General features: G+C 64.2%; 4 protein-coding genes across 4 annotated transcripts; all 4 read right to left on the bottom strand.

Annotated features, from left to right (window-relative positions):
• Window positions 1-886: 886 nt before the first annotated feature.
• Window positions 887-3171, bottom strand: HYAL1 (hyaluronidase 1). Its single transcript, XM_059856271.1, has 3 exons — window positions 1641-3171; window positions 1424-1513; window positions 887-1334 (listed from the first exon to the last, which is right to left on the bottom strand). Exons 1-3 carry the CDS (start codon window positions 2538-2540, stop codon window positions 1017-1019), a joined length of 1308 nt encoding a protein of 435 aa, XP_059712254.1. The 5' UTR covers window positions 2541-3171; the 3' UTR covers window positions 887-1016.
• A 579-nt stretch (window positions 3172-3750) lies between these two features.
• Window positions 3751-6649, bottom strand: HYAL2 (hyaluronidase 2). Its single transcript, XM_059856270.1, has 4 exons — window positions 6594-6649; window positions 5340-6281; window positions 4618-4707; window positions 3751-4490 (listed from the first exon to the last, which is right to left on the bottom strand). Exons 2-4 carry the CDS (start codon window positions 6264-6266, stop codon window positions 4077-4079), a joined length of 1431 nt encoding a protein of 476 aa, XP_059712253.1. The 5' UTR covers window positions 6267-6281; window positions 6594-6649; the 3' UTR covers window positions 3751-4076.
• Window positions 6650-9664: 3015 nt separating this feature from the next.
• On the bottom strand, window positions 9665-14582 carry TUSC2 (tumor suppressor 2, mitochondrial calcium regulator). The gene is made up of 3 exons (XM_059856269.1): window positions 14416-14582; window positions 13943-14063; window positions 9665-12367 (listed from the first exon to the last, which is right to left on the bottom strand). The coding sequence occupies exons 1-3, from the start codon at window positions 14565-14567 to the stop codon at window positions 12302-12304; spliced, it is 339 nt and encodes a 112-aa protein (XP_059712252.1). The 5' UTR covers window positions 14568-14582; the 3' UTR covers window positions 9665-12301.
• A 308-nt stretch (window positions 14583-14890) lies between these two features.
• RASSF1 (Ras association domain family member 1) lies at window positions 14891-20182 on the bottom strand. The gene is made up of 6 exons (XM_059856266.1): window positions 19907-20182; window positions 18782-18903; window positions 16521-16625; window positions 16151-16439; window positions 15617-15732; window positions 14891-15511 (listed from the first exon to the last, which is right to left on the bottom strand). Exons 1-6 carry the CDS (start codon window positions 20154-20156, stop codon window positions 15365-15367), a joined length of 1029 nt encoding a protein of 342 aa, XP_059712249.1. The 5' UTR covers window positions 20157-20182; the 3' UTR covers window positions 14891-15364.
• Between the last annotated feature and the right edge of the window lie 178 nt (window positions 20183-20360).

Genomic DNA, 20360 nt, shown 5'->3' with positions numbered 1-20360 from the left:
AACTATTAATTCTGGGCCAAAATCAAATTATGACTAATTTTTTTTTCAGGGGCCCCCAGCTTGTCAAAGAGCTTGGTAATAAGAGACTGTATGTTTCTGAAAGCTGTGACTAGGGAATCCAAAGGCCTAATTATGTTTCCTGTGGTATCTTCTCAGATCCTCCTCAATGCAATAATAAGAAGTGAATATAAGAAATGTAGCAACTCTGCCATGCTTTACACCAACCAGCTTAAAAATTAAGGGTGCAGCTTTTTAAGTCCCCAGTACACACTGAGTGCCATGCAGTGCAGTCCCAAAAGGGAGAGATTACCTCGATTCAAGCCTAAAATCACAGAAATGAGCATGTGATTTCCCCACTCCAAGATGAACATCCAGAGGAAGATGTCAACATGTTTATCTCAGCTGGGCCAGGGTTTCATGCCTTCTCCCAGCTGCTTTGAAATAGGTACAGTTAATCTGTGGCCTGGGTTACAGAGGTCAGTGCTTTTGCCTATCATTTGTGGCCTTAACTGCTTTGCATATGGGTTATCCAGGGGAAAATCAAAGTGGGGGCATTGGTTTCAGGCCACTCCTCGTGCACAGTGAGGGGCTGGAGAACACCCTCCCTCAACTACAGCCACACAATCACATCTTCTCACCCCCTTTGCCTCCACTCTTTGGCCATTCCCCGTCATTCTTCCATTTCTCATCCTTTTCCCCCATCATCCCCTCTTGCTATGTCTTTTCCCATAAATTTTCTTTTTTCCTTGTGGTTTCTCTGAGGCATTACCTCCCAAGCTCCCAGCCCAAAGGACAGCCCTTGGCAGCATCACAAGGCAGCAGTGGTGCCCCAGGAGGACCCTGCCAGCCCAAAACGTGCTGCAGCAGAAGACAAGGAGACACTTGCTGGTGCTTTCTGGTTTTATTAACAATCCCACAGTCAGGTTCTCAACCCCATGGCAAGGGTGCTGAGGTAGTGTCACCCTGTCTGCCCCAGTGTCCCCAGGGTGGGAGGATTGCGTGTGGGGGGGGGGGGGTCACTTGGCAAAGCCCTGGGTGTCACAGCGGGGTCCCTGCCACTTGTCATAGCACTGGCAGCTGAACTCCTGGGCCAGTTTGGAGATGTCCTCCCCAGACTCCAGGCCCTGAGACACCAGCCAGGGCTTGCCAGCGTGCAGGTCGATGGTGAAGCAGGAGGGGTCCAGGTGGAGGTAGCCCTGCTGCTTGTGCTGGCGCACGCAGCGGCCCTGGCCGGAGCACAGGCTCTGGCTGCACAGCTCAGCACTGGCTGTCACATTGACGATGTAGTGGCCCAGGGGCCCCTCCACGTAGTCCTTCAGCCTCAGGCACATCTCCTGCAATGGCATTTGGTGTCACAGCCCTGCACAGCTGAGGAACTGGGGGTCCCTGCTGACAGGGACCTGCTGCCACCGTCTGCACTCACCTTGGAGGTGCTGTAGTCCAGGCTGCCCCAGAGGATGATGCCAGCAGCACCCTGCGCCGCGCTCTCCCCGATGGTGTTCACCAGGTCCTCCTGCGCCCACGGGGAGAGGAGAAGTCAGCAGTGCCCAAAGCCCCCACACAGCCCCAGCAGAGATAAAGACTCCCTGCTGCCAACCCATCAGCACAAGAGGTGCCCACTATCCCCACATCGCCATCACCTGGGAAAGGAAGTGCAGAGTGCGCTCGAAGGCGATCTGGGAGTAGGGCAGGACGGGGATGGCACTGTCGAGGATTCCCTGCTGGACAGCGAAAGCCTCGGCCACGCGGTGCCGCACATAGGGAAGAACCTTGCTGGTGCCATTGAGGCAGAGGGGCAGGTAGATGCTGGGGTAGAGCGCCCAGCTGCTCCTCCAGAGCCAGGACAGGTTCTTGTTCCTCTGCTGCTCCACATCTGGGCACGTCCCATTGTAGGGCAGGGTGTCAAAGTGATTGTTGTAGCAGTCAGGGAAACCATAGAAGCCCCAGTAGGCGCTGGGACGGAGGCTCTTGCCCAGCCACAGGGTCTTGTTCACGAAATCGCAGGCGCTCTTCTCAAACTGCTGCTTGGCCATCTCCTCCACCTCCTTGGGAGGCCACTGCGGGTGCTGCTGCTGCACCAGCTCCTTCGACTTCTGCTGGTAGATCTCCATGGAGTCCCAGTTGCGGATCCACAATGGGCGCCACTTCTCCCAGTCGATGACAGCCAGCCCAGCGTAGTCAGGGCTAGGCAGGGTCACCTTGATGTCCTGGGTGGCCTGGTGGATGTGAGCATCCAGGCTGGCATTTTGGGGGAGCCCCCCATTCACTGGCACCCCCTTGGATGTGTAGTAGGGGAAGAGACCAATCTTGTCGCTGTAGAAGAGGGTGATGTCCTGCCCGGTGAAGGACTGCTGGTCATTAGCCAACACATCAAAGACCTCCAGGCTGAGGGTGACATTGTGCTCCTGGGCGCAGCGCTCAGTGGGGATGTTCCAGATGGTGACAAAGGGGCGGTTGACGAGGACAGGACCGGGTCCCCCAGCGTGGGTCAGGGCAGGCAGGAGCAGCAGGAGGACCCAGCAGGACCACGCTGATGCCATGGTGCTGGTGTGGATAGGATGAGTCCTGGAGATGCCTGGGGAGAGCTGAGACCTTGAAGCTTTTATCCCCAGGTCAGGACCGGCGTTAATCCACACCTCCGTTCCCAAGCGATGCCAGTCACTCAGGGAAACCTCTTCCACTTCCTCAAAGTCCCTGCATTTATCAGCAGCTGGAGCCCAGCAGAGCGGCCCCGGAGTGGGACGGCAGCGTCAGCCCCGCGTAGTGAGCGGCGGCGGCGGGCTGCTGGGAAGGAATGCGCAGAGTCAACACTGGCCGGCGATGAGTGGGCTGGAAAGACAAACAGACACGGACGGGGCGGGGGGAGGAAGGTCACGGCGATGGACGCGGGCTGCGCCGGGCGGGCGCCGCTCGCCAAGAGGAGAGCGCCGGCCATTCCCTGGCGGGAGGAGGGCACTGCTGGGAGGGAACGCACGGCTCCGGGCAGGACCCGGCGCGACACAGCTGCGGCGGCACGGGACACTCCCGCGCGGGCACCGCAGCCACAGGAGGGCACGGCCCGGGGCCACTCACGCGTGGGGCCAGGAAGCACAGAAAGGCACGGCCTGGGGACACCCACAACCCACAGGAAGGACAGCAGGCACAGCGAGCACGGCACGGGGACTCACAGCAGCCAAGGAGCGTGGGCAGGGAGGTGGCAGTGCCACGCGGGGCCGCTCCATCCCACGGGCACCCCTCGGGACAGGGCAGTAGCCGGAGAGGCTGCACGGGCACAGGCAGAGCAGGGCGGCGCCGGGGACAAGGAGCCACGCGAGGGCACCGCTGGGGGACACTCGTGGCACGGGACAGCGGAGCCAGTGGTGTCCCCGGCCCCGCAGGGCTGAACTCATCCCCGGCCGTGGCGCACAGCACGGTGTCCCCACACGGCGACCGCGGTCCCGGGGGCTCCAGTCCCGCATGCCGGGTCCTGCCGAGGGCTGGGGGCAGGGCCACGCGGGGAATCCCGCGGGGGGCGGGGCCGGGGCGGGGCCGCACGCAGCCTCCACGTGGGTGGCCCGACCGTGGCTGCCCACGCGGCTCCGGCCCCGCGGGCCCGCTCCGGCCCCTTCCCCGAGCGGCTCCAGCTCGGCGGGGCAGCTCCTAGCAGAGCAGAGCTTTCCCCGAGCTGCATACCAACACACACCGCTTCCCGCCGCTTGTGTCCGGGAGTCGAGTGACCCGTGCCCGCCTCGCCCCAAATCAGCCCACACCTTTCTGTCTGACCCAGCTTTATTCGAGGTAAAGCACTTCAGTGTGGGGCAGCACACGGGGGATCAGCACCACGCAGCACCCCCTCCCCGCCCCCGTGTCCCTCTTGCCCCCATCCCTCTCCTTACAACAGGAGAGGGGTCCCCCTCCTCCCCCCATCCCCATGAAGGGCACCTGCACTGCAGCAGCGTGGGTAGAGATGGGGCAACCGCAGAGCGCTTCCCCCACAGCGCCACAGTGAGGGACAGCCCTCCATAATTAGCTGCCTCCCAGGCAGGGTAGGGATATCTTAAATAGGCTCCTCCTACACCGCCACGGAAAGGGGCAGCTCAGTCCAGGGGCGGGTAGCACCAGCTTGCAAGCAGCAACAGCACCCCAAGTCCCAGCGGTGCCAAAGGGCCAGGGGCATGACTGCGGGGGCCAGCACGTGTCTGGCAGCCACTGCCCTGCCAGCCCTGGTAGCAGTGGCAGTGAAAGTGGGTCCGTAGGAAGAGTATGTCAGCAGAGGAGAGCTGGCCCTCGGCCCAGAAGAGGGGGCCCTCGGAGTGGTCAGCATCCCGGCGCCGCAGCTGGAAGTTTGTAGAGTTGAGGTGGAGAAAGACATCGGCATGGCTGTCCTGGCGCAGGCAGCGACCCCGGCCCTGGCACAGCGTCGTGCTGCAGAGCTCCGCTGCTGTCGTGACATTCACAACGTAGCGTCCCAGGTCCCCCTCCAGGTAGTTTTTCATTAACTGGCACAACTCCTAGGGAATGGGAAGCACCAGGGTGAGACCCAGGAAGAAGATGGAGAGGACAGCTCAGCCACTGGTCCTCCCCTGGGGCAGGTGATCCTTCCTCCCCATCCACCTCCCACACTGACCCCAAACTTACCCGGTTTTTGGTGTCAACGGCGTCACCCCACAGAATGGCCCCAGCTGCACCCAGTGCCGCGCTCTCCCCGATGGTGGAGATCAGGTCCGCCTGTGGGGACAGGGTCTGGTTATCGCCCACAGAACCCATGCAGCACCCACAGCCCCACCACAGTGTGCTCCAAAGTGTCCACTGCAGGGTCAGGGACCCAATCCCCGCTCCAGGGAAAAGGGACTGTCCCACGACTTGGGGACAAGGCTTCCCAATACTACCCTCCTCCTCAGGGGCTAAGCCAGCACAGCACAGGGGCTGTGAGCTCGCACACCTCAGGGTTCCAGCTGCCAGGACTTGAGTGCTGCAGAACATCCCAGGCATTTCCCTGGAGATAATCACCATTGGTGCCAGTCCTGCTGCCAGACATCCCATCCGTAAGGGAAACAATTTGTGGCACTCTGTCATCTACCCCAGAGAGGGGCTGAGCTGGGGGTCCTAGGAAAGGAAGCAGCCCTCCTGCTCCCTGGGGCCAGCTGCCAGTCCCATGCCAAATGGTGCTGCCTCCCACCACATGGAAACAGTCAAACCATGAGGTGCCAGTAACACCATGAGTGCCGACACCAGCCTGGAGAGCCACCCTGCTCCATGAGAGCAAGGTGCGATACACAGGCAGAGGAACCACCTCAGCTGACCCCAAAGCCCAGATGCCCGGGGCTTGGAATGAGGATGTCCCAGCGGTACAGCCCTACCTGGCTGAGCACATTCAGCTTGCGGATGTAGGTGGGTCGGGTGTAGACGAAGACGGGCAGGGAGTAGTCATCGTGGTGCTTCTGCGAGATGCGCATGGCCTCCATCACCCGCGCCCGCACAAACTTGCGGCTGTTAGGAGTGGAGTCCAGGAGCGCGTCGAGGTAGATGGAGGGGTAGAGCGCCATGCTCTCCTTCCAGAGCCACTTCAGCTGGTCGTTGCGAGACTTCTCCACATCTGGGCACTGCCCGGTGTAGCTCTCCTTGTTCTTGCTGTAGTCGTGGTTGTAGCAGTCAGGGAAGAGGTAGAACCCCCAGAGCTGTTTGGGTCGGAAGCTCTTGGCCTTGCGCAGGGTTTTGACCATGAACTCCTGGGCAGCCGACTCAAACTCAAACGCTGCCTGCTTGTTCACCTTCTCAGGGGGCCAGGTGGGATGTCGCTGTATCACCAGTCCCTGTGACGCCTCCCGGTAGATATCCTTGGGCTTCCAGTTGCGAGCCCAGACAGGCCGCCACTCCTCCCAGTCGATGACGGCCAGCCCTTCTTTGGTGGATGAGCGGATGTATTTCTCGATGCCCTCCTGGAGGCGGGCGAGGTGCTCGGACAGGCTGCTGTTTTGGGGGACACCACCATTGACGGCCACACCTTGACGGGTGTAGTAGGGGTAGAGTCCCAGGCGTTCCTTGTAGAAGATGGTGAGGTTCTGCCCCACGAAGCCCTCGTTGGGGGAGGCGTCCAGGTCGAAGATGCTAAAGTCGAACGACACCTGGAAGCGCGGTTTGCAGTCCTGGGTGGGCACATTCCAGGCCACCAGGAAGGGCCGGCGGGTGAGATGGGGGGCGGCCGACGGCTTCTCGGGGGGCTGCCGGGCCAAGGCCAGCAGGGCCAGCCAGGGAACAGCCACCGCCGCCGCGCAGCCCCCGCGCATCCTGCCCGACAGGACCTGGGGGCGGCGGGAGAACAGAGTCAGAAAGGCGGGCCGGCAAGAGGGGGTGCAGGCAGCGGCCGATCTGCCCGCACCCCCCAAAGCAGACCCTGATCCGAGTCCCCTCCCGGGGCAGAGAGCTCCCGGGGGGTGCGGGCAGAGCCCCGGGTGAGGGCTGGTCCTCGGGAATCCCGGTCCCAAGCGGCTTCGCCCGCTCGTGCTCTCCCGGGTGCCGGCGCGGCGCTGCCTTTGTTCGAGCCGGGCAGACAAAGCGCCGGGGCGCGGCCCCCGGCGGCCCCGCTCCGCTCCCGCTCCCCGCGCGGCTCTCACCGCGCCTCAGGCCATCCCCCGCAGCGGGCTCCTCCAGCACCACGGCCGCCCCCCCGCCGCCGCTTTTAAACCTTCCGGCACTCTCCACCCGCGGGGGCGCCGGTCCCGGTCCCGCCCCCGCGCCCCGCCCGCCCGCGCCGCGCTGGGCTGGGCTGGGCTGGTGGCACCGACCGTCGCGGGTCCCCGGGCTCCGGACGGCGGGGGAGCCCCGCCGAACACACACACCTCCGTGGGGCCGCGGTACCGGGCACGGGGCACCGGGGAGTCAATCCCCCTGTCCCGCCGCGATTGGTACGGCCCGGGAGGACCCGCCCCCCCACGCGGCGGAAAGGGGCGGGGCGGGGCCGCGGTTGGGGCCGGCAGGGGGCGCCACGGCTGTCGGGGGGAGCGCGGGCCTGAGGCGGCCGGGGGTCCCCAGGCCGCGGGCACCCGGGACGGGGCTGGCCCCAGCGGGCTGGTGGTGGTGGTGTCAGGGGTGGTGCTGTCCCCTGGCGGGTGGTGGTATGCCCAGGGTCGTGGTCACTCCAGGACCACAGTGACTGCAGATTGGTGGTAACCCCAGGGCGTGGTGTGCCCAGGATCATCATCACTCCAAAGCGGGGACTCCGGAATGGTGGTGACTCCAGGATGGTATACCAGGATCATGTTGTCCCTAAAAAGCTGATGATCCTACAATGGTGGTGACTCCAGAGTGCTGGCAAGCCAGAATGCCCGTGTTCTCAAGGTGGTGGTGACAACCAGAAGAGCAGTGTCCCTGCAGCAGCAGTGTCCCCGCAGCAGCAGTGTCCCCAGGACGGTGGTGACCCCAGGGCGGTGCTGTGCCGGACAGGACATCCTGTGCAGGGCTAGGGCAATCGGTGCTGCTGACTCAGCCATGGCCCCGTGGGCTTCCTGCCTGGAGAGAACAAGGGGGGCCATGGGTGTAACAAGGCTGGGGGGGCTTCCTTCCCAGAGCGCTGTTGAGGTTCCAGCCGGTCCCCTCTGGCAGGCAACAGGACAGGCAGGGCTCAGGGACCAGCCATGTGGCATGTGGCAGTCCCCATGTGCTGCCTGTCCCCCGCCTGCCCTGGCCAGGGCTGGCCCCATTGGGCTGAGGGCCATCGGGGTGCCCCGCGCAGGAAGCGCCAGACTGCGAGGGTGTGTCGGGGCCGACAGGGGAAGGAAGCGGGATTGAATCTACGGAAGTGCTCCCCAGCCACCCAGTAGCTCCCTAAGGATCAGGCGGGACACCAAGCCCAGCATTGTTCGGTGTCAGCTCCTGGTGCCTCACCAAGCCCTGGCCGCAGGCACCCGCAGCTGGCTCCAGTTAGTGGCACCACATCGGTGTCAGCTTTTGTGGGGAAGCTCCCACCAAGAGGGTGACAGCCCTGCTAGGGATGGGCGCTGCATCCAGGCTGGCCCCTACAAATCCAGGCTGCACCCCATAGCATGACCTGGCCTGCAGGCAATGCCAGGCACCAGCTGGGAGAGGGGCTGGGCAGGTCAGCCGCTGGCTGGGCGTTGGCTGCCAAAACCCTTGGGAGAGATTGTGGGGAGCCAAGAAGTCCCAGCGCTGCAGGCGCTGCCCTTCCCCTCTGGGCAGTAAACAGGCTCCCTTCGCCAGCAGCTAAAACTTTCCATCCTCCTCGTGCGAAGGTATCCAGCCCCACCGGCAGTGGGGTGGCCGGAGGGGTCACAGGTTTCCACTGCTGGGAGGGCTGGAAGTCCTCGATGTGACGCAAATTCTCACTGCTGCCCCCTCAGTGGGAGCATCACCTGACTCACTTTCCCTCTTTCCTTCCCCCAGGGAAGACTTGCTTTTGGGAAGGGGCAGCTGGGCAGATCCAGCCTCCCCTTGCCCTGCCGAGCATGAGATCATTCCAAGTCATTCCCAGAGTGTAGAGGGGTGCGGGATGGCAGCACCAGGCAGCGACCAGGGTGAGCTGAGCAGGCAAGCTACTCCAGGCAGGCAACAGGAGGATGGGAATCCCTCATGGATGGCAGATAAAGATAACGGGAGTGAGTCACAGCCACTCGTGCCAGACAGGTCCGGGCAAGGTGTGAGAAGAGGTCAGCTTGGGAATGGAGCAGCAGTCAAGCCAGAAGGGGACATCGGCAGCTGCCTTTGCCCTGGGCTGGGGGCTCCGGGCATGGCCCTGCCCCACGGGCAGCAGGAGGGGACTGTGGTGGCCCTGGCAGACACTGAGATGGTCATGGAGCCAGAGAGCCACAGCCTTGTGTAACCTCGCCGGGCTGTACCGCCCTGCACAGCCACACAGTCCCCTTCTAAGGCAGCAGGATCCATCCATCCATCCCTCCTGGGGCTGGGGTCTCTACGGATGAATGGGCCACAGCCTCATCCCCCCGAGGCCGGAGGGCTGGCACCACACACTGCACCACTCACTCTCATGACAGCTTTCATCAGCGGCTCATTTCCGAGCCGGCTTGCACGGAGGAAATGATGAGAAGTGACGGTGGCTGCAGGAAAACACTTGCAGGGCTGTCGGGGACAGGACGTGGGGAACAAAGTGAGATCACACTTGCCCCACGGACAGCCGGCAATGCTCGGGGGACGGGCGGCATCCCGGCACAGGGTCACGCCGGCTCCAGAACGTCAGGCCCCCGTGATTAATGAGGCACTGATTTGGCAGGCGAGGAAGGAGCGGACAGGCGGATCCTCCCCCCCGCGGGGCTCGGGCGGAGCCATGGCAAGAGTCCGCTCGAAGCTGGGCTGCTGCGAGCCCCAGGTCCTCAAACCTCCGTCCCCTCACGGGAGGGGAGAGAGGCCCGAGCTCCAGCCCTCGGGACTGAACAAGGAAATTACAAATATTTCACATTAGTTATACATTTAAAAGTTGTCACGGCAGCTACAAGTAGAGAGTCACAGCCTGACAAAGCCACCAACTCCTGCCAGTCCTGTGTGCCAACTGGAGAACCTGGAAATGGCTGTGACCTGGGGGTCCTTCACCATCAGCTCGGCCACACGTGCACAAACACCCCCTTCCCGAAAACACGGGGGGCTCAAAATGCCGGCAGCAGAGTCCACCTCCCCTCAGATACATCTGCCTCCCCCAGTAAGACAGCTCTGGGACTTGTGGGCTCTACAAATAATTTTATTGAAATTTAACAAAAGTGGACAGATGCACTGGGAGGAAGGACCATAAGTAGTGTACATTTCCCAAACCCATGGGTCCTACCCACACGCTAGAGGAGCAAGGAGCCTAGTGTCGGTGAGTACGATTTGGCTACACATCCACACGGGAAAGCACAATGTTGCACAGAAATTGTAAAAAAAAAAAAAAAAGAATCAAAAGGAAAACTTTCTTCTTTTTTTTTTTTTTCTTGCTCCAACACCACAGTGGACACAGATACTATTTACAGTGACCTTCACATTTTTAACACTCTCCAGGCGCTCCCAAGACCCTGCTGCTGCAGGATTGCTGGGGTCCTGGGGGCTGGCTGCTGTGGGGACCAGCCTGGGAAGAAGCGGGGCAGGACGCAGCTTTTTGGCAGCCTGCAGAGGTTCACTGCCACTCTGGTGACACTGAGGGGGTAGAAGAGGGGGAGAAGGCATGGGTTTTGAGGAAGCATGTTTAATATGCTGGGGGAAGGATGGGCAGCCTGTCAGAAAGGACAAAAGCATCCTTGCTAAGCTGGTCAGTCTCTGCCCCCTCCCCCAGGTTCGGGCCATGCCTTGCCAGCAGATTTTTGGCCGGTAGCCAGGTGAGGGGCTCCCCACTGGGGCAGGCAAACAGTGCCAACCCCCTCCCCACTCCTCCTCCTCCTTCCCCCACGCCCAAGGCAGGGGTGGTGCAGCTTCCCGTGCCCTCAAACAGCAGTGGGGCAAGGCAGCACAGACAGCATGGCCACGGTTTTCTCTCCTCTTCCTGGGGACAGCAGCTCCTGCTCTCCTGTGAAGCCCAAGGGATGCCCTTCCCAGGGAGCTCCAGCCAGGAAGAAACTCAAGAGCAGGTGGTGCAAATAAGAAACACTTCAGTGAGGGATTGTTTTAAGACAAGACTTTCAAGCAAGCAGAACAAAAGATGTTGAAAGAAGTGCCCAGCATCACAGTGTAGATGAGCCCTGCCCTTCCACTTTCCTGTCTGGTGGCAGCCAGCACATCCATTTCACCCTGTGTGCTCGCTCCTGTCGATGGGAACCGCGGGTGGAGGGACGTGAAGGGAAGAGGTGGTGACAGGAAGACAGCAACAGCCACGTTGCTGTTATCTCCCCGAAGCTGGGAATGTGGCCCCGCGCCCGGGCGGCTCTCGGCGGACGCGGGGATGGATACATCCAACGTAGACACCGACGGGGCTGGCAGCCAAGTGCCAGCAGCTTAAATTAAAAATCGAGGTAGCAAACATCTGAAGTGCTTAGAAAGTAAATAAGTTCTGGAACGAAAGAGGAGGAAAGCCGAGCTGGCTGCCATGGGGAGTAGGCTCTGACCCACTTTAAAGCTGTGCCTGCTGCCGGTCCTCCTCTGCCTGCCCGGTCTGGGCACAGCTGAGCAGGGAGGCAGGGGCTCCTCATGCTGCCAAAGGGCATTTGGGGTCAGGCCTTTCCCCCAGCAGCTGGACACACACAGGGGTGAGAGGTTCTTCGGTGCCGCCAGGACCTCGACCTTCTTAGGCAGGAGGAAAGAGGAGAAAAGAGCAGGATCCTCCATGGTGGGGCAGCAAGCCTCCCTTTAAAGTGCATCGCATTTCTCCTCCTGCCACCAGCTGGGATGCGGGAGGAACCACAGTTCACATCGCCAGGGAGATTTCCAAGCCAGGGCAGGTACACCAATTGATTGTTTCGGGGGCACAGGGAAGGAAGACAGGATTCCTTTCCTGCTTGGCTCAGTTGAGGCCCAGCCTACAGGGAGGTACGTTCAAAGAGCAGCAGGGGTGAGGAAGCTGCCCGGCAGCCCAGCCCCGCAGCAGGTGAGGGAGGCGCTCAGCAGGAGCCAGTGTGACAGTGGGGGAGGCAAATCCGCTGCGGAGCTGGGACCTTGCTGCCACCAGCAGGAACCAGGGACTGCAGAGATCTCCAGCAGGCAGCAGTAAAGCCAACCTCCCCAGCGCTGGCATAACTGGGGGAACGCAGTGGGGGAAGAGACCGAGGTCCAAGAGAGCGGCATCTGATCTCCATCCCCTTCCCGAGAGGAGAGCAGCAGCCAGCCCAATGTGCTTTGAGACCCCTCAGCCTGCTCTGCTTATCCTCCATCAACAAACCCACACAGGGGAGCGTCACATCACACCGGTGTCAAAGGGACATGCTGCAACACTGACCATCTGACCTGCGGGCCCCAGGGACCTCGGGGTGCAGGGCAGGGCGTTACCGTGCCCTGGCTCTCCCTGGGCCGCATACCTGAGAAGCAGGGGATTCTCTCTGATGAGAAGTGCAGGCTTGCTCTCCCTTTCACAGCTCAATCACAGCAGCTTGTTTGCAGTTCCAGTTACCCATCAAATGTCGGCTAGAGGCTACAAAAGGTATTTTAGTCTTCTGACTCAAGCGAGGATGTTTTTAAGCAGTCGTTGCACAGAGTCACCCATCTCCTGTGAAGGCCTGCTCCGTCCTGCCTCACCTCCAGGCGAGGGGAGAGCCGAGCCACCATCCTGCCACATGAGCCACCATCCTGCCACACGGCTGGAGTCCTCCTCGGTGGGAACACGATGCAGCCTGGCCCAGTGAGGCTGGAAGTGGTGGGGCAGGGCCTCCCACCCACGGGCAGCGATGTCTGGGACTCACACCTCGCAGATAATCACTGGGAAATCCACGTGAATGCGAGGATGCTCTAGTTTCACTATGCCCTGAAAGAAGAGGCAGAGTGGTGAGCAGAAGGGACGGCCAATCAAATCCCTGAGCCCTGCCAGTCACCCAGTGACAGAGAACACTGTGCCCTGGAGGAACTGCGGGGACCAGGCTCCATAAATGGCCTGTGACACCAGGTACGCCTGGGCAGCAGCACACAGAGCAGCAGTCCTTTGCCCTTCGCACTCATCCCTGGAGAGCAGAGGGCGGCACGGCTGGCTGCCGCACATGGCAGGGCGAGAAAGGAGGGAGCTGCTCTGCCAGGCACTGCCCGTGCAGCAGCTGCTGCGTGACTGGCAGATCTTGGCTGTCTGGGCTTTTCATGCGGCACCTTTCATTCACGGGATTTAGAGCAATGAAAAGAGCTCTCTGAGGGAACGCAGCCGGGGCAGCTGGCGCACAGAAAAGCGGCTTTCTGTGCAGGGGGGAGGCTGCTGAATGCAACTCCCTCCACACCAGCCACAGGAACCCTTCCCATGCCCCATCCCAGCCTTCTCCTGTTACAGCACCAGCTGGGTGCTGGGGCAGAGGGGGAGCAGGGTCCCAGGGCTGGGCCGGGGCCTGCAGAACCAGATTAAAGCCTGTGTTAGCAAAGGACTGTTCAGTGCTGGTACCTGCTCTCTCCAGCTCAGCTGAGTTTTCCAACTGGGTGAGTTTCAATCCACATGAACGAGGACTCAGTTCCACATGCCAAGCCTGCCTCTGCTAGAATGCCAGCCCGGGAAGCAGCACCAAATCCTTCCATCCACAACTGCCTGCTCAGCACTCAGAGGGGTTCCATCCAGCTGAGAGGCTGCCCACTCCTCAGAGTACACTGACAGCTCACCCCAGCTGCTCACTACAGCCATGCCTTTCTGCTTAATTAGCGAGGACTTCTATAGAGGCTCTCTCCAGCCCTGGTTTGATCTGCTCTTTCCTCCATTTATGCCCCCAAAAGATTCCCTACATGCAGGCTCTCCTGCCCCTGCACCATGATCCTCACTTGACATCCCAGCCCCTGCCCAGCTTCACACCACTTGCATATTTAAAGAGGAGAGTTTTCTACTGAAGAGCAAACCAGAGAGCTGTCAACACTGCTGAGGAGCTGGAGGGGATGTGCAAACTCATGTCAGCAGCTGATGGGCCGTGGCGGCTGCTCCCCAACACAAGCCTGGCCCTCGACAGTGACATGACACTGGCTGAGGCTGCACAGCACCCTACACCTTGTGGAAGGTGCTTGGTAAGGAGACAGCCATGCAGGGCTGCCTGGCACTCTGTGCCCCACAACATACACCTGGCTGAGCTATCTTCCCCTGCCAGGCAGTTCTGAAAGGCTCAGGCACTGCTTCTCTCAAAAAAAGGCAGCTGGAGGGTGCCACCAGCTCTCCTTTCCCTGTCACAGCCTCAGATAACACGGGTGTGAGCCAGGACACACAAGAATCATGGCTCTGAGGCAGAAACTGGGGAGGAGGAGAGAGCCTCCACCTTTCCAGTAAGAAGATGCCCCGAGGGAGATGGTTCTTGTAAAGGCCGGACTTCAAGTATCACCGCGGCGCTTTGCCCCATCCTTTCCCTCATCCTTCTCCGCACCTTACCTGAGGTATCAGGTTCTTGTGGATCCTCTTCAGCTTGGCGCGCTTCCTCCCGTTCTTGGTGACGATTGTCTCCTCGTAGAACTCGTGAGCAAGGTCCCCGTCCTCATCGTAATACATGGAGCTGCCGAGAGCATAGGGGAGGCGTGGGGTGAGAGCCTGCGGGCCCTGCCGGCTCCCTGCGCCCAGAGCCGGGCCGGGGGCTGGGCAGCCGGTCCCGCACCTCTGGGGAGCTGCAGCGAGGACCCGCTGCACCCCCGACCCCCGCGCCGCGCCTGTGCTGGGGCCCGGCCCCACGGCAGAGCCCCCCCCCACGGCAGAACCCCCAGCCCCACGGCAGAGCCCCCGCCCCACGGCAGAGCCCCCCGCCCCACGGCAGAGCCCCCGCCCCACGGCAGAGCCCCGCCCCACGGCAGAGCCCCCTGCCCCACGGCAGAGCCCCCGCCCCACGGCAGAGCCCCCCGCCCGCCTCTCACCCGCGCCGTGTGAACACGAAGGGGGTGGCGGCGCGCGCGGCCCGCGCCCGGGCCAGGGCCTGCTGCCCGCCGGGGCCCTCGGGGCCGCCGCCGCCCGCCGCCGGGGTGGCGAAGGGCCACAGCCCCCGCGACTTGGAGCCGCTGGCGCCCATGGCGGGGGCGGCGGCGGCAGGAGCGGGGCCGGGGGGGGGAAGGGACGGGGGCGGCCCGGAGCCGCCCGGCGACACCGACCGAGCGCCGCCTGCGCCGCCGCCCGCGCCACTTCCGGCGCCAGCGTCACGTGACACCGACGCGGGGCGCGCCCTCCTCCCCGCCCGCCGCCAGCAGCGCGGGAACCGCGGGTTCGAGTCCCACCCCCGCCACGCCGCACCACGTGTGGGCACCCACGGCCCGCCGACACCGGGGAGACTACGCGTCCCGTCCCGTCCCTTCCCACCCAGCCCGCCCCGCCAAGGACAACAGCGCAGACCAGGCCTCGTCACCAAGATGCCTTTATTGGTGCTCGATGCCCTGCTTCTTCCCAGGGACACTCACTTCTCCGGGGACACTCGCTCCCCCCATATCACCCACTCCCCTGGGGACACCTAATCCCCCAGGTGACACTTGCCTCCCGCAAGACACATGCTCCCCTCGGGACACCCACTCCCCTGGGGACACGCAATCCCCCAGGTGACACACGCTCTCTTAGGGACACCCATTCCCCTGGGGACACCCAATCCCCCAGGGTACACTCGTTCCCCCCAGGACACACGCTCCCTGGGGACACCCACTCCCGGGTGACACTCGCTCTCGCTCCCACCAGGAACCCTCACTCTCTGGGCCAGCCCCATGGGGGCTGTGACAGCCCGGTGGGTCCGTGGTGCCCCGTTCCACCCCCCTCCCTGCTGCCCCCACGGCCGGCGGGCGAGGATCCTGGTGCACTGGCTGGCCTCGGCTGCGCGCCTCGCGGTCACCCCGGCGTGAGCGCGGCCAGCGCCTCCTGCATCTTCTGGCGGCAGCGCGCGTAGCGGTGCCGCAGCCGCCGCACGTGCTCCTCCTCCTCCCGCTGCAGGATCAGCAGGAAGTTGTGCAGCTCCGGCAGCGAGAAGGCGTCCCACTGCAGGCACAAGGGCTGCCATCACCACGGGCACCCGCAGCGTCCCGCCATGGCCACCGCCCCAGGCAATGCGGGGCCAAGCCCCCTCCCCGTCCCCGCACTCACGTTCACCTCGCCGGTCTCGTTCTCCTTCAGGATGAAGCTCAGCACCTTCTCGCTGGGGCCGGCCAGCAGCCGCAGCCGCAGGGGCTGCTCGTCGTCACCCAGCTTCCGCAGGTACACTGCAATGGGGCCACGTGTCACCGCGGGGACACTGCCACTACGGGGACATCACAGCTGCTACGGGGATGCTGCTGCTATGGGGACATCGCCACCACAGGGGACCACTGCTGCAATGGGGGGACACATCCATGGTGACAGGGGACACTGTCACCAAAGGAGACTACCACTGCTACAGGGATGCCAGCACCAAGGGGATGCTGCTGCCTAAGGAAAGCTGTCACTACTGGGGCACCACTGCCGTGATACTGCCACCATGGGGGACACCAGCACTATGGGGATACCACTGCCATGGGCATGCTGCCGCCACCATGAGGGACCCTGGGGACATCACCACCATGGAACTGCCGCCACCCAGGGGAAACTGACAATATGGGGACATGGCCATCACTGTGAGGACAGGGTGACCCCAGGCACTACCTTGCTCATCCTTCTCAGACCTCTCAAAGAGGGCGAACTTGCGGGGGTTGTCAATGACGGTGAACTTGCGGAGGAGCGCATCGATGACCTCGCTGGCGCGGGTGTGCGAGAGGATGTGCAGGTGCTTGACGGTCCCCTTGGGCAGGTAGAAGGACGTGCGGCGCTTCACCCCCTGGGGGTGTGGCCGCCCCGCCTGCAGGGAGGGGACCCGCTTGGTGGCCGGCACCGAGACAGGGCGAACCAGCTTCAGCTGCACCTTGATGAAGCCGGTGTAGGAGCCGTCTTTGTTCTACGAGACACCGGTGGGGGGTGAGTGGGGTCAGGGCAGGGCACCGCGACCCCCACCCCCGGCCCTGTGCCGACGCCGTACCAGGCTCATGAAGAGGTTGCTGTTGATTTGGCTGTTGTACTCCTTGATCCGCTGCTCCACCTGCGCCTGGTCCAGCTCTGTCTTCTCCCACTCGCTGGGCTCATCCTGCGTGACAACAGCCGGGCTGAGCGGCACAGAGATCGGGAGGAACCGTCCCGCCCGCCTCGGTGTCGCTCCGGCCCCCCAGCCCACCCCGAAGCACGGGCAGATGCGCGGGCGGTTGCACGGGGTTGCATCAGCCCGGCTGGCGCTGAGCTGGGCTGTGCCGGGGACGCTCAGCTGAGCTCACCGCGGCCCCAGCCCTGCTCCGGGGACACCGGCACCGGCCGCCCCTGGGGCTGCAGGGCTCTGAGAAAGCACTGCGAGGGCACCCGGAGCCGAGCGTCCGCTCCCGGCACCCCAGATCAGAGAGGCGTCCCCAAGGCAGAACGCCGGCAGCCGCCAGCCCGGCACCAGGGCGTCTGGGCAGGCTCCGCGCCCGCGGGGACGCCCTGAGATTTGAGGCAGGAGGGCCGGGCTGGGGGTGCAGCCCGCCCTTGCCGCCGGCACCCCACTTCAAAGTGCTGGCCCCACACACGGGGCACCGAGCATCCTGGCGCGGCGTCCCTGCCACCGGCACCCACTAGTGAGTGTTTACGCGGGGCCGCGGAGCTGCCACTGTGCTGCCACACAGTGCTGCACGTGTCCCCGCGGCACTGAGGGGTTCCCAGCCCCGACAGCCACCCCACAGCATGCAGGCACTGCCGGACCCGGCGGGGTCCCTGCAGGATGGGGACAGCTGTGAAGCTGCCCGGGGAGTTTGTCCCGGCACCCCCAAAGCCGGGAGCAGCTCCAGCCCTGAGGGACCTTGGGGTGCCCGCGCCAGGCAGCGAAACTCCACATCCACGGTGCCTCGCTCACCCCACATCCAACCGGACAGGGCCGCCGCGTCCCACGGCACGGGCATGCTTCACCCCACTCTTGCCCCACAGCGGGACCAAGCTCACCTCCAAGAAAAGACCACCAACACCTCTGGTTCTCCCCACGCACCAAGCCCACCCTCGCCTGCTCCCCAGCACCCAGCCCCGAATGTGGGGAATGTGCTCCCGATGACGTCACCCGTGTCCCCCATTACGTCACGGCCCGGGACCGACCTGGCGGCGGCGCGGGCGGCGGCCGAGGGAGGTGCGGGCGGTGTAGAAGAGCTCGGGCTCGGAGTCGGAGTCCTCCTGGCTGCAGTAGCCGCTGCTGGCCGTGCTGCCCCCCGTGCCTCCCGCGCCGCCCCGCCGCAGCGCCAACGCCGCCGCCCCGCAGCCCCCGGGCCCGCCGGCCCCCGGCCCGGCCGCGGGCACGGCAGCGGTGGCGGAAGGCACGGCCCGGCCCGGCCGCCCCGCAGCCCCGCCGGGGCGGCGAGCACACGGGCACACCCGGCCCCGCGCCAGCCCGACCGGCCCCCGGGCCGGGGCCCGGCTCGGTCCGCTCCCGGCTCGGCTCAGCCCGCTCCCGGTCCTTGGCCCGGCTCCGCTCAGCCCGGCCCTTGGCCCGGCCCGGCTCCGCTCGGTTCCTATCGCGGCTCGGCTCCGCCCGGTCCCAGTTTCAGTCCCGACTTGGCTCTGCCCGGTGCCGGTCTCAATCTCGACTCAGCTCCGCCCGGTCCTACTCTCAGTCCCGGCTCAGTTTAGCCCGGTCCCTATCGCCGTCCCGCTCGGCTCAGACCGGTCACTATCGCGCTCCCGTCCAGGCTCGGTTCGGCGCGGCGTCTACCGCGCCCTGCCCCGTTCCCGGCGCAGCGCGGTCCCCGTCGCTGCCCCGCCCCGGCCGTGGGGTGACGCGGGCCGGGGGCGGCGCGGCGGCCCCGCTTCCGGCGGTGACTTCACCCGCGCCCGACCGGACATGGCTTTGCCCTGGCTGAGCTCACTTCGACTCAGGCACGGTGCGGTGCCGTGCCGTGCCGTGTCGTGTCGGGCACGACACGGCACAGCACGGCATGGCACGACCCCACTCAGCCCAGCGCAGTGCAGTCCATCAAGGCTTGGCACAGCACAGCCTGGCATGGTGCAGCCTGGCATGGCATAGCATAGCCTGGCATGTCAGCCTTGCTCAGCTCAGCCCAGCCGAGCCCAGCCTAGCAAGGCTTGGCACCGCCCGGCATGGCACAGTCTGGCATGCCATGACATGGCCTCACATGGCACAGCCCAGCTTAGCCCTCCCCAGCCCAGCCGAGCCCCCAGTTTTGCCACCCCCTGCCCAAGCTCTCCCTCACAGAGAGCCCCAGGCCCTACCACGTTGGTGTCCTTCTCCAACACCTGCTCATTGCCATCATCCTCTTCACCAGGACCTGGGGGGCCACCGCAGTCCAGCTGCACCAGGGCCCGGCACCGGTAGTGGCAGGTGAAGCTGCAGTCTGGGGACAGAGACAGGAGCAGGGTCACCACTATGCAGAACCTGGCTGTCAGGGTCAGGGCACTGGGCACTGGTGGGACAAGGGCTGGCACATGGTGACAGTGTCAGCTGTCTGCTCATGCTATGCCCAGGGCCTCAGGGGTAGCATCAATATGGGACATAGCACTGTGCCACGTCCTGGCTGGTGCTGCTGTGCCTGTGCTCCCTGTGGGCTGACCAGCATGGTGTGCTCAGAGCCTGGTACTGGGATGCTCAGTAATGGGATGTCCAGTATGGACACCAGTGTGGGTGTCCAGTACCAGGATGCCCAGTGGCCAGCGTGGGTACCCAGTGCTGGAGTACCTGCTGCAGGTACCCAATACAGGGATGCATGGTGCCAGGTGAGGGTATTCTGTGTGGGGCTGTCCGTGCCTGATGTGGGTGCCCAATCCAGGCATGTCCAGTGTTTGGTGGCAGTTCCTGGTGCCCAGAGGCCCAGGAATGGTGCAGCTGCCCAGAATGATGATGCCCAACTTAATGGAAGTGCCTGGCACCAGGATGCCTGGTGGGGGTGATTGGTATTGAGATGGACGTTCAGTGCCTGGTGCTGGATGCCTGTGCCCAGTGGTGGGACAGCTGGTGCTCAGTGAGAGCCCCACTACCCAGAGTGGGGGGCCCGTGGGGATGCCCGATGGCAGGATGCTTTGTACCCGCTGGTGGTGGGGGTGTCCGATGGCGGCATGCCCGGTGCTGGAAACTCATGCCCACTGGTAGGACACCCGGTGCTCGGCGGGGCTGCCTACTACCGGGATGTTGGGTGTCCTGTAGGGGTGCCCTGTTGGTGGGATGCCATGTGGAAATGCCCGGTGGAGGAGATGCCCGGTGGCGGGGTATCCGGTGCTCGCGGGGAGTGCCCGGTGCAGAGGAAGCCGAGTGGCGGCACGCCCGGCGTCTGGCGGGGGTGCGGGATGCCGGCGTGCCCGGCGGCGGGGGTGCGGGGGCCCGGGGCGCGGCGCGGTACTCACGGCGGCACTGGAGGCTCTTCCTGCCGCCGCCCCAGACGAAGTCCCCGCAGAGATCGCACCAGGTGTGCAGCCCGCGGCGCCGCGGCTCGAAGCGGTGCCCGGCGCCCGGTGCCGCCGTCAGCCGCGGGTCAGGATGCGCCCCGGGGCCGGGCCGGCGGGCCGGGCTGATGCGCAGCGCGTTGGCTCGTTCCAGGCGGCCCCGGCCCGGCCGCGGCTCCGGCTGCAGCTCCCGCAGCTCGATGAGCTCCATGGCCCCGCGGGCGCTGCTCGGCGGCGGGGCGGGGGCCGGCACCGGGCCGGGGCCGGGGCGGGGACCGGGAGGGGCCGCCCCGATCGGTCACCGAGGGGAAACTGAGGCAGGAGATGCGGGGGGAACGGCGCAATGCCCCGGGCTCCCGATCGCCAACTCCAGTCCCGGCGAGCCCGGCGGGGCGGGCTGGAGGCGGGGATGAGG

The sequence above is a fragment of the Haemorhous mexicanus genome, chromosome 11 (genome assembly GCF_027477595.1).
Source record: "Haemorhous mexicanus isolate bHaeMex1 chromosome 11, bHaeMex1.pri, whole genome shotgun sequence".
In the NCBI taxonomy this organism is placed as follows: Eukaryota; Metazoa; Chordata; class Aves; order Passeriformes; family Fringillidae; genus Haemorhous; species Haemorhous mexicanus.
This window is presented reverse-complemented; position numbering and strand designations above follow the sequence as displayed.